We start from the raw sequence: 12,346 nt of genomic DNA, 5'->3' as shown, positions 1-12,346 counted from the left end.
CCTGAACGTATGTAGAAGTTTAGGACTTCGTATTGTTAATGGCCGTACCAAGGGAGACTCCCTAGGAAGATATACATTAAACTCCCACGTAGAAAGGAGTGTGGTAGGCTACGCTATTATAGATACGGACGTGGTAAATATCGGCGGCTTCATAGTCTCCCCACAAACGCACCTGTCAGACCACAGCCAACTTCTTCTGTACCTGAAATCTACAGAGAAACCATCAGCACAAAAGCCTCAGCAGAGCGGCCTCTTCACCCGGCCTCCACCCTATAAATGGTCCAAGACGTCAGCAATAACATATCAAGAGGCTCCTAGCCGACCCAGAATACAGGAGATGCTCCACCACTTCTACAGCTACGAGTACAAGCCTAACCCAGAAGGAGTGAACCAAGCTACAAAAGACCTCAATGATATATTCTACATCGTGGCCAAAACATCCGACCTTAAAAAAGTCAACTATAAAAGGCCAAAAGAAAAACAGACCAATGGTTGGTTTGACAGAGAATGTAAAGTCATATGGAAGACCCTGAGAGCAGCCTCAAACAAGAAACACAGAGACCCCAACCATCCGGGTCTGAGGGATGCCTGTGCTGTTCCGTCTAAGTTATGATTATATGGTTTATATAGATTGTGTTATATTACCATTCTTTGTGTACAGTCTTGCATTTGGTCTGCTGCCACCTGCTGGTCTTTCTCTGTATGGCAGCCTGCAGCTAATTAATTCTTACATGCCTTTCACATCCGGGTCAAGGTTCACGCCTTCTTCTTCCTGCTTGCAGCCATTCTTAGTTTCATTTTCACCCGGGAGAGACACGCTTGTAAAGAGCTGCGAAAGGCATCAGTTTTTCGACCAATTTGCTGCTCAATTTGCTCACACTTTGCTCACACTTCGTTGCTCACATCTTGTTGTGAACATTCTGCACGTCTGGAGAACCTACTGCATTACCAATCACACGCTGTATGTCCAGATTTCCAAATAAACAAGTCTGGACTTCACAATCCCTGGTGTATATCATCTCTCCGGACGCATGAACGGCAAAACAGCAACATGGTCCTGTCTGCTCTGCATTGAGGAAACGGAAGGTAGGAATCTCTCCCAGCCCCAATCAACTACACCTCCATTCACCTCATGTGGGGACAGAACAGTCGAAAAACTGCCTTAAAGCCCGGCAAAAAATCACCCTTATATCCTAACCTGTCTGCCTGCTCACATACCGCAGCCCTGCTCTGCTAAGAAACTCTGCAGCATCACCCCAGACTGCATTGTGCATAGAGACTGTCTGTATATTATACAACATTGCTGCAGATTGTCGGACTGCAAAACCCCACAATTCTCTAAAAACACATTGGGAATCTTATCAGGACATCTTAACTAAGCTGCACTGCGATTTTCGGCCCCCAATTCAAAAGTTTAGTTTCTTAAAGAGACAGTGCACCTTAAATCAAAATGGCCGAAAAAGACCCTGCACAGTCTCCCACTGCTGAAACAGAGCAAATACTACCCGATACTGTCCATTATGAAGAGGGGGAAACAGTCAGCTCCACAAATAGACCAAGACTCATGACCAAAACGCTCTGTCAAACCAACCATAAAGGCTGTCGAAAGCTATCACAATACGAAGGATGAGTTCAATGACAACCTGGACAACCTATGGGAACGAGTCACCTTCCTCATGTCAAGCATCCAACGCCACAAAAATGATGCAGCAAGTCTACAGGACACTATAAAACACACACGGCCCACGGAAGATACAAGAGACTTTCCGCAAGGTACGTTGCCTTCCTAAAAGACTCTAATATTGATGAAGCCTCATCAGAGTTAAGTAAAGTGGATTCCACAGAAAGAGAAAGGGACGCCGCTGTGCAAGACGCCAAAGTTAAAGAGGAGCTCCGTATCGCTTATCTGCAAGAAGCTAGATCTCACAGGTCAGGTTCATGAAAGCACTCTTCTCGGTCATACAAATCATCCTGCTCAAGAACTTCAACCCTCAGCGACAGAATCCTAGAGGCCCATTTAAACGCAGAGCGATCCAAACTAAGACGCTCCTACACAGAAAAGAAAGCAGAGGCAGAAGCCAAGAAAGCAGAAGCAGAGGCAGAAGCCCAGAAAGTGAAAGCAGAGGCAGAAGCCAAGAAAGCAGAAGCAGAGGCCCAAGCAAAGATGCTTCAAACAGAAGCAGAGGCTCGGGCAAAGATTCTTCAAACAGAAATGGAGGAAAAAATCGCATTAGCTGAAGTAAAAATACTCGAGCAAGCATTGAATCAAAACCGCGATCCGATTTGCCTACCACCACTGGAAGAAGAGGACCCAGCTGTCCGTACCAGTGATTATTTGCAGAAACAGATATCTGCAGCACACACCTTCTCTAGCGACATCCAACTCAGCAATGTGGAAACGTCCAAGTCAGCCCATCTTACGGTGCCAGTGTTACCCACAGCATTTGCAGAGACCCAAGACCAACGCTATAATGTGTCCCCTCAGGAGCAGCAATCATCACACGATGACCAGAAGACACACTCCAGTCCATCTCCACAGTTCAAGCCGCAGTCATCGAAATCTCAAGAGGTTAAACCACAGCTCAACCCTGCAGCAACATCATTCTACCCGGGAACAATTCACCCTTCCACGCCACACAGCTTATACGACTGAGGGGCGACATAAGCTAACACGGTAACAAGGAGTGAAGGATCAGACATGTCCGAGTTTGCCAGGTTTATGGTGAGCAAAGATCTAATCAGCACCAGCCTCTCAAAATTTGACGACTGTGCAGAGAACTACAGAGCCTGGAAAGCAACCTTCAAGGCCAACATTGCTGACCTCTACCTATCCGCAGAAGAGGAGCTCGAGCTCATGGTAAAATGGTTGGGTCCTGACTCCACAAACCGTATCAAGAGTCTTCGGACCGTCTACATGGGGCAAGCTGAAGCAGGTCTCGCTGCTGCCTGGCTGAGACTCGAAAGAACCTATGGCAGTGCTGAAGCCATAGAAAAGTCCCTATTCAAGAGACTGCAGAACGTTCCAAGGATCAACCTTAAGGAAGCCCACAAGCTTCTGGACTTAAGCGATCTGCTTATGGAGCTGGAACTTGCAAAAAGAGACCCTCATCTGTCTGGATTGTGCTGCCTGGACACCGCCCATGGGGTGAACACAATCGTCTCAAAGCTGCCACATAGTCTGCAAGAGAAGTGGGCAGTGTGCGTCTCCAGGTACAAAAGGTCACATGATGTCACCTTACCTCCGTTCAATCAGTTCTGCAAGTTTGTCGATGAACAGGCCCAAATGAGTACCGACCCTAGCCTAGACTTCCTGGAGTCTAACACTACAGCTCCAGCAACACCGTCATCAAGGTATGAAAGCGTCACACATAGACGCAAGGACTTGAGAAATAGTGTAAGTGTCAGAAAGACTAACCTGCCACCACCTGCGGTACCCGCCGATAAACAGTACACTATTCCATCGAGAGATAAGTCTTTCAATCGTGAGTGTCCCATTCATAAAAAACCACACTCGTTGAACAAATGTAGAGGCTTCAGGTCCAAAACCATGCCGGAGCGCAAGGAAATCCTCAGTGAACTTGGGGTGTGTGCCATCATTGATGATCAGAGCAATCGATCCCTAGCTGGACCAAAGTTCTTTGAAGCCTTTGGAATCAAGGGACCAGCAACGCCCTATACTCTGAATACTTGCTCAGGTCGATTAGAGACTAGCGGCAGAAGGGCACAAGGTTTCATTGCTTCTCCTGTCAACGGAGGCGTAGAAATACCCCTACCTACGTTAATCGAATGCGATCACGTACCCAGTCAAAGGAATGAGATTCCTACCCTGGAAGTTGCGTTCCACCAACCACACCTAAGGCACCTAGTCAGCGTTATCCCACCTATGGACACAGATGCTGAACTCCTACTTCTGCTCGGCAGAGAAAACTTAAGGATACATAAGGTCCGCCAACAGTGCAATGGTCCTTACTATGCCCCCTACACACAGAGACTTGACTTGGGGCGGGTAATCATAGGAAATGTGTGTTTGGACCAAACAAGAGTCAACACCTTTAAGACCTACGTATGCCGAGACGGACGAACTACTTTCTGCAAACCATGCCCTCATCACTATGAGGTGAAAGAGAAGCCTCCAGATCCCATACAGCTGCCTGATGCCATTCCTTCTCCCTATGCAGACGACTTGGGAAGATCAGTGTTTCATACAACTAAGGATGACAACAAGGTAGCCCCATCAATGGAAGACAAGGAATTTGTCAGGATAATGGACAATGAGTTCCTTAAGGATGAGACTAATCACTGGGTTTTTCCCTTACCCTTCCGAGCTACCAGGGTAAGACTCCCGAACAATCGTGAACAAGCCTTGTCCAGATTCAACTCTCTCCAGTGCACACTTAACGAACAAACCGGAGGTGAAAGAACACATTGTCATCTTTATGAGCAAGATATTCCAGAATAACCATGCGGGGCCAGCGCCTCCCTTAAAGGAAAACGAGGAGTGCTGGTACCTACCCTCATTCAGAGTATATCACCCACGGAAACCTAAGCAAATTAGAGTTGTCTTTGATTCAAGCGCCAAACATCAAGGCGTATCTCTCAACTATGTCCTCCTCATGGGTCCTAATCTTAAAACAACCTAGTAGGAGTGTTGATGAGGTTCCGGAAAGAGCCCATCGCCATCACCGCCGACATTGAACAGATGTTCCACTGTTTCATAGTCAGAGAGGACCATAGGAATTTCCTCAGGTTCCTGTGGTACAAGGGCAATGACCCCAGCAAAGAGATGGTGGAGTATCGCATGAGGGTACACGTATTCGGGAACAGCCCTTCCCCCGCAGTGGCAACCTATGGCCTGCGAAGAACCGCTCAAGAAGGAGAGACCGAATATGGAACAGATGCCAGAGACTTTGTAGAGAAAGACTTCTACGTAGATGATGGACTAAAATCTCTACCCACAGAAGAAGCGGCGATCGACCTACTCAAGAGGACCCAAGGTATGCTGTACCGAGCCAAGCTTAGATTGCACAAAATTGCTTCAAACAGCCCAGCTGTCATGAGAGCCTTTGAGTCAAGTGACCACGCAACAGGATTCAAGGACATAGACCTGGGACCAGACTGTCCGCCTGTGCAGAGAAGCCTAGGCTTGAGGTGGAACCTGTCAGTCGACACCTCCAGTTTCCAAATCAACTGTGCAGACAAACCATTTGCTAAACGTGGTGTCTGTCAGTGGTGAATAGCTTATACGACCCACTGGGGTTCGTAGCACCAATTACCATACAAGGTAAATCCCTTCTGAGAGAGTTTTCCGAAACCGTCAAGGACTGGGATGCCCCACTCCCTCCTGAGATAAGGAACCAAAATGGGAAACCTGGAAGCAGTCTTTGTGTGCCTTGGATGAGATCCACTTACCGAGATGCTACGCCAGAACCTCACTTGCTGCTAGCACTAGGAAGGAACTCCATGTGTTCTCAGACCCATCCACAAAAGCCATTGCAGCTGTCGCCTACTTGAAGGTGACGAGACCCGACAATCAAGATTACGTTGGATTCGTCTTCAGCCAGGCTAAGTTGGCTCCCAAGCCTGACCACACTATTCCCCGGCTTGAACTCTGTGCAACCGTGCTTGCAGTAGAACTCGCCGACTTTATACAGCATGAGCTGGACACCAACATAGACGACATACAATACTATAGTGACAGTAAGGTTGTCTTAGGTTACATCTACAACCAATCAAGGCGCTTCTACGTGTACGTCAGTAACCGCATCGAGAGAATAAGGAGGTCTTCCAAGCCTGAACAATGGCACTATATCCCATTTGAACTTAATCCAGCTGACCATGCCACTAGACCTATGTCTATAAGGTCCTTTGCTAACTCTTCTTGACTTTTAGGTCCTAAGTTTCAGTTGGAACAGAAGGGAAGTGAATGTTTCCAGGAAGTCTTCAGCATCCAGGATCCGGATGGCGATCCAGAAGTCCGCTCTGAGGTCAGTGCTCTGGCGACGAACACTAAATTAACCTCCAGCCTCGGTTACCAGCGCTTCGAACACTTCTCCAATTGGATGAAACTGGTCAAGACTATAGCAAGGTTAGTCCACATGGCGAGATCATATCACAACTCATGTGGAGACAAAGACTGTCATGGTTGGCACATCTGCCATAAATCACTACCAATTGAGGACATTCCGGTAGGATGAACCACGAACAGAACAGTGCCCTAGTACTTCGTCCATAGGATTACCATTGGGTCGGAGACAGTTTGGCCTAGTGCGGCTGCTCCGATCCAAAGATGGGTATCTTTGGATTGTCTCAGGGTACCTCGTTTTGAAGTTATTATTGCATGCATGCATATCTGTGTTCGTTTTCCAGGTTATTGAACTTTATTTAAAAAAACAAAAAACATTAGTATAGTGAAATCCCTTACGGAATTTCAGATGGGGAGTGTGGTGTTCCGTCTAAGTTATGATTATATGGTTTATATAGATTGTGTTATATTACCATTCTTTGTGTACAGTCTTGCATTTGGCCTGCTGCTACCTGCTGGTCTTTCTCTGTATGGCAGCCTGCAGCTAATTAATTCTTACATGCCTTTCATATCCGGGTCAAGGTTCATGCCTTTTTCTTCCTGTTTACAGCCATTCTTAGTTTCATTTTCACCCGGGAGAGACATGCTTATACCGAGCTGCGAAAGGCATCAGTTTTTCGACAAATTTGCTGCTCAATTTGCTCACACTTTGCTCACATTTCGTTGCTCACATCTTGTTGTGAACATTCTGCACGTCTGGAGAACCTACTGCATTACCAATCATATGCTGTATGTCCAGATATCCAAATAAACAAGTCTGGACTTCACAATCCCTGGTGTGTATCATCTCTCCGGATGCATGAACAGCAAAACAGCAACATGATCCTGGCTGCTCTGCATTGAGGAAACAGAAGGTAGGAATCTCTCCCAGCCCCAATCAACTACACCTCCATTCACCTCATGTGGGGACAGAGCAATGCCTACGACACCATTCAAAGGCAATACAAAACCATCTTCAAGAGGAAGAAGCAGAGTTAGGTGGGCTTCTGACTAAAGACTGATGATCCTAGAACAAGCCTGCCATTTGGTAGCCTCCTTTGTAATCTAAATGTAATATTTTTCTGACCCCAGGCATACTGATACTCATGTGACCCTTCCCTGTAGTTGGCCCCTGTGCAGAGTAAGCACAGCATTGTATACATGGCATTCTACGATGGAGCACGTCACCTCCTCACAGTACTGCTTCTCCAGTTGCTGTGTCTCCTTCTGCTTCTGACAAGTTTGGGATTTTACAGACACAATGAATTCTTTGCTATTCCCCGGGAATGACGTCCATGTAACCAGCGCAGTGGTAGAGTTGAGGGCGTTCACTGTTACATTCATGGCTCGCTCTGTCAGGTCTTCAAACCACTTCCCTTCAGGACCTAATTCATGAAGAAATCTTTAAGAAAAGATCCCCGCAAAAATAAAAACACAGAAAAAGAACTGACAATCCCTATACAGTGCGCACGATTATTAGGCAATGTGTATTTGTGCGGATTCTTTTATTACTGAAGAAGTTCAGGGCCGTCTGTCAATCTGGAAGGTTAATAAACCTGAATGGAAAGTAACAGTTTTCTCTTAAGAGATTATCGCTGTGTGGAATTGTTATGGGATTAAATGAAAAACGTAAATTTTCCATCCAATTGTTTATTTCTGTCTTCTGTTACAAAGAGAATAAGAACCAAACAGCTCAAAATGGGCAAAATACATTTCTGACATTTCCACAAAAATTATCACTGAGTGACGATATAGTTATATATATTAATATGGCCGCCCTTGTCAATAACCATCACAAGCTCCATCTATGGAGTCTGTCAGCTACGTAACTTGTTGATAACCAACATTTCAGGCTGTAACAGCCTCCCAGATGTGGCTCATGGAGGCCATTGTTCTCCTTCACAGGAAATCGTGTAAGAAGAGCTGCAGGTTCTCAATAGTGTATAGGTTCGGTGAGGACGGGGCCGGGACATTATTCACCATGTTTGTGGCGTTTCCTGGTCAGTGGAGACTTCGATGCTGCGATGGAGCCTTGTCCTGCAGAACAATCCTGGTTTTCTGGAGAGCCACAGACTTGTTCCTGCTGCTCTCCTGTCAGAAAGTGTATTCTAATCACCGGCAGCCATCTTCAATCCATGAAGATCCAGCGAACTGCTTTGTAATAATCCCACCCATAGCAGTGCCCACCTCCACCTCACTGACATCTGACGGGAAGAGGAGGTCTGTGCCCGGTACTGATCCAGCCCTGACCCGTCCATCTGCTCAGTCTAGAGTCTTCTCGTCTGTCCATAAAACCTGGGAACAATCTGCATCATATTTCTTGGTTCAATCCTGATGTCTTCCCTACTGTGTCTTGCTCAGTGATCGTCAGGCTCGGCCTCCTCACCTCATCTGTATCTCTGAGCACTGAATATCTTGTACCTCTAGGTCTTCCTCGGAGGTGGTTGGGCTTAGCCTCCTCACCGCGGCCTTGTCTTTGAGCATTAAACACCTGGTACTTCTGTGTCTTGCTGAGTAGTGGTAGGGCTCAGCCTTCTCACCTCACCTTATTCGAATAAATTAAATACAAGCGGTGTGGGGTCTCCCCCATTTTTGAGAACCAGCCAAGCTAAAGCAGACAGCTGGGGCTGGTATTCTCAGGTTGGTAGGGCTGGTAAGGGGCCATGAATATTGGCCTCCCCATCATAAAAATAGCAGCCCGCAGCCACCCAGAAAGGCGCTTTCCCCTGCTCTTACCACTTGACCTGTGGAGGTGGCAAGTGGGGTTCATATTTGTGGGGTTGATGTCACTTTTGTATTATCTGGGGACATCAAGCCCCTGGCTTAGTAATGGAGAGGTGTCTATAAGACATCTATTCATTACTAATTTTATAGTTATATGGTAAATTTAGACTCAGACAGAAAAAAAGTCCTTTATCTGATATATAAAGCTCAAAGTGTGTATGTATGTGTGTATGTGTGTGTGTGTGTGTATGTCCGGGATAGGCATCCGCACTGTCGCAGCTACAGCCACAAAATTTGGCACAGTCACACGTCTGGACCCCGAGAGCGTCCTAAGCTATGTTGTGAGGCGAAATTTTAACCCCGCGTGTTCCAATTCACCAAACAATTTTGCCCCTGTGTGCGCGTCAAGCCCCACCCGTCATTATGATGTCACAATGCCCCTATTTGCATACTGGGGAAGCAGTGTGTGTGTATCAAGCCCCGCCCCTCATTATGATGTCACAATGGTTGCCATGGCGATGCTGATGTCATCATAGGTCGCAAGCCCTGCCGCCGCTCATTATGATGTCATAATGGTTGACTATGGGATGGAGGATGTGTGATGAGCATATGGGCACTGGACTATGGGATGGAGGATATGTATGACGGGTATATGGGCAAGGGACTATGGGATGGAGGATGTGTGATGGGTATATGGGCACTGGACTATAGGATGGAGGATATGTATGATGGGTATATGGGAATGGGACTATGGGATGGAGGATATGTATGATGGGTATATGGGCATGGGACTATGGGATGGAGGATAATTATAATTTTCTATAACCACAGTTAGTTACTATGCCCGGGCAGCGCCGGGCTCTTCAGCTAGTTTGAAATAAAGTAAAACACACTTTGTTATTTAGAAAAAAAAAAAAAGGAAAACAGTTGTACTCACCTAATGCCCATTTCATTGACTCCCTCATCTCCTGTAATAAAAGAAAAATAAACTACCTTATCTCTCACCTGTCCATCGTCCTGTCTCACACCAGTCTGGACAGTGCCAAGATGCGACTGTCTAGGCTGTGAACTACTGGAGAATGAGCTGTTGCGAGCTCAGCATCAGTGAGCAGCGGTGATGTCATGGAGGTTACTGCAGGTCACTGAGGTTGGGTTCCTAGCCAGGCCAATGAACTGTGGTGACTTCAGTGAGATCACCGGTTGTGAAAAAAAGCCTCATTTCACCTAGTGAACTCTCTGCGCTCAGTGCTACGTCGTGAGACTTTTTCTCTGTAGGTCACTGCAGTTCATAATCCCCAGACATGGATTATGACGTGAGACAGAACGGCGAACAGGTGAGGGATATGGTTGTTTTTGTTTTATTACAAGAGACGAGGGCCTCAGTGGAATAGGCGTTAGGTGAGCATAACTGTGTTTGTTATTTTTAAATAAGTAAGGAAAAGTATGTCTTCTTTTATTTCAAATAAAGGACTTTATACTGGCTGTGTGTTTATTTACAATACAACTATAGGATTAGTAATGAATAGCTGTCTTACAGACGCCTCTCCATTACTAAGCCGTGGGCTTGATGTCACTGGACAATACCAAGGTGACATCAACCCCACAAATATGAACCCCATTTGCCTTCACCACAGGGCAACTGGGAAGAGCTAGGCAAAGTGTGAGAATTGGTGCATCTTGTCAGGAAAATATGAGTTATTGCGTAAATAACCTAAGCTGTCTGTGGCATCTCTTTGGTTTGTGAATGACATTTTGCCCCACCCCCATTAGGTTTTTGCAGTGTAACACTGAGCTTCTCATGCTGCATTCCACTCTCGGAGCTGCAGCCCCTCCCTTCAGGTAAACGATCTTTGTGTAATGTGAGATCATGGTCTGCCCGGCTCAAGAAGGAAGTAAAGTTTTCCAGCCACATGTTCTTTGTCCATTCAAACTCGAATTTAATATTCCACAATAATCATAGGGACAGGACGAATATATTTCTGGAATCGGCATAATTAAAGCTACGCACAGCAGCATTTTGTGACTTCTGCATCCACCACAAACCGAGAAAAAGGGTATATGCCTTCCAGTAATACACAGACATATGATGTTAGGTATCTAAAGAAAGATAAATTCGTAGCCGAACATATGATACCCCTGTTGTCTGTTGTGAGTTCATTTTTCCCTTCACCATTGAGGTCTGATGAACTCCCTCCTCTGGTGAAGGAAGGTAGTGAGACTGATTACCAAACACCTGGGCAGCTAGATGATAACTGGGTGGCTGGAATTGAGGACTGGATATAAGGCTGCCGACGCCCTTCTTCCTGGCTGGTGATTTTCCTGCTGGATTCTTGGAGACCAGTCTGATTCCTGCGTCTCAAAGCTAAGTTTTTCTGCTCTGCTTTGTACTCTTCAGTTTTGTTTTTGTTTTGCCTTGTTTTTTGGGAGGTCTGCCATCCCCGGCCGGGGGTGAGCTGAATTCCATTTTTGTCTTTGATCTGTTGATCTTTTGCTCTGTCTTCAGAATATACCTGAGTGCTGATATAGTCTTTTGAAGCCTAGCGACTTCAGGGCTTGTTTTTCCTATCAGTCGGTTGGCTCATTTTGATAGGGTTTTTGCGGATGGCAGACAGCAGCTTTCCTATCCTGTCCTATGTAGTTAGCTTGGGCCCCATCATTTGCTCAACCTATCTTTCTATCTGTGTTAGTGTTTTCATCTTGCTTCACCGTCATTATATGTTGGGGGCTGCCTATTGCTTTGGGGTCTGCTCTGGGGCAGTTTAGTTTTTCCCCTTTCTGTCTTTAGGCTATGTAGTTCTCCGGCTGTGATCGAGGGGTCTAGGGCACCGTAGGAACCCCCCACGGCTACTGCTAGTTGTTGTGGATAGGTTCAGGGGTCTGCAATCCGATAGCTGCCAACCTCTCTGGTTTTTCTGGACTTAGCTGGTATTTTGTTTTTTCCTCCTTCGGTGACTCATCATAACAGTTGTCACTCTTTGAGCTTCAAAGACAGAGATACGAAAGATAGAATTTTCTAACAACTTTTTAAAAGGGGGCATATACAGTATCCTCTAGTATAAAGCTCAGAGGCTGAATCAGGGGGTTTTCACTTTCCTGGAGAATCAGCTACATGGAGCTGTGCAGATGTACCCTTTTGTTCTGGGACCCCTCATCAACACGTCATACCAGTGACTGAGATGTAGTAAGTTCATATTTTAATCCTCTTTTATTTGTAACTGTTTATATATACGTATTCTGTCTCCTTTTGTAATATCTTCTGTATTTTTTAAAACACTGCCTATATTTTCTGGAGTAAATCTATAAAATGTACTAGTTTCGTTTTCCTTGCTCTATGAACGCACCGCCACGTCCTCCATGATAAACTACGCTATCTTGTGGGTGGGTTCCTGACCCGATATTGGTTTTAATGTCAAACGAGGAGCTGGTAGCAGCAAAGTGTTCTGGGGGATTTGGGAGACCATGGCAGTGACGGAATGGAGGTTATGTGTGTATCTACGGCCTGAGACTGGGAATATACATTTCGCCTTCACTACAGAGTGTCCAAAAGCCAGTACACAGCAA

The 12,346-nt window shown here is 46.0% G+C and overlaps 1 protein-coding gene across 10 annotated transcripts in view; it reads right to left on the bottom strand.

Annotated features, from left to right (window-relative positions):
• PTPRO (protein tyrosine phosphatase receptor type O) overlaps positions 1-12,346 on the bottom strand; it is a 570,099-nt gene that overhangs the window by 280,643 nt on the left and 277,110 nt on the right. For all 10 annotated transcript variants that reach the window (XM_073564603.1, XM_073564604.1, XM_073564609.1 and 7 more), the window contains one exon: positions 7,250-7,446. In XM_073564603.1, coding sequence (XP_073420704.1) covers positions 7,250-7,446 — 197 coding nt within the window. The remainder of the gene's footprint in view (positions 1-7,249; positions 7,447-12,346) is intronic.

This window comes from Dendrobates tinctorius, unplaced genomic scaffold (assembly GCF_039654945.1).
Source record: "Dendrobates tinctorius isolate UK_male_01 unplaced genomic scaffold, ASM3965494v1 ptg000464l, whole genome shotgun sequence".
In the NCBI taxonomy this organism is placed as follows: domain Eukaryota; kingdom Metazoa; phylum Chordata; class Amphibia; order Anura; family Dendrobatidae; genus Dendrobates; species Dendrobates tinctorius.
Note: the sequence above shows the minus strand (reverse complement) of the source record. Positions and strands in the feature narration are given on the sequence as shown.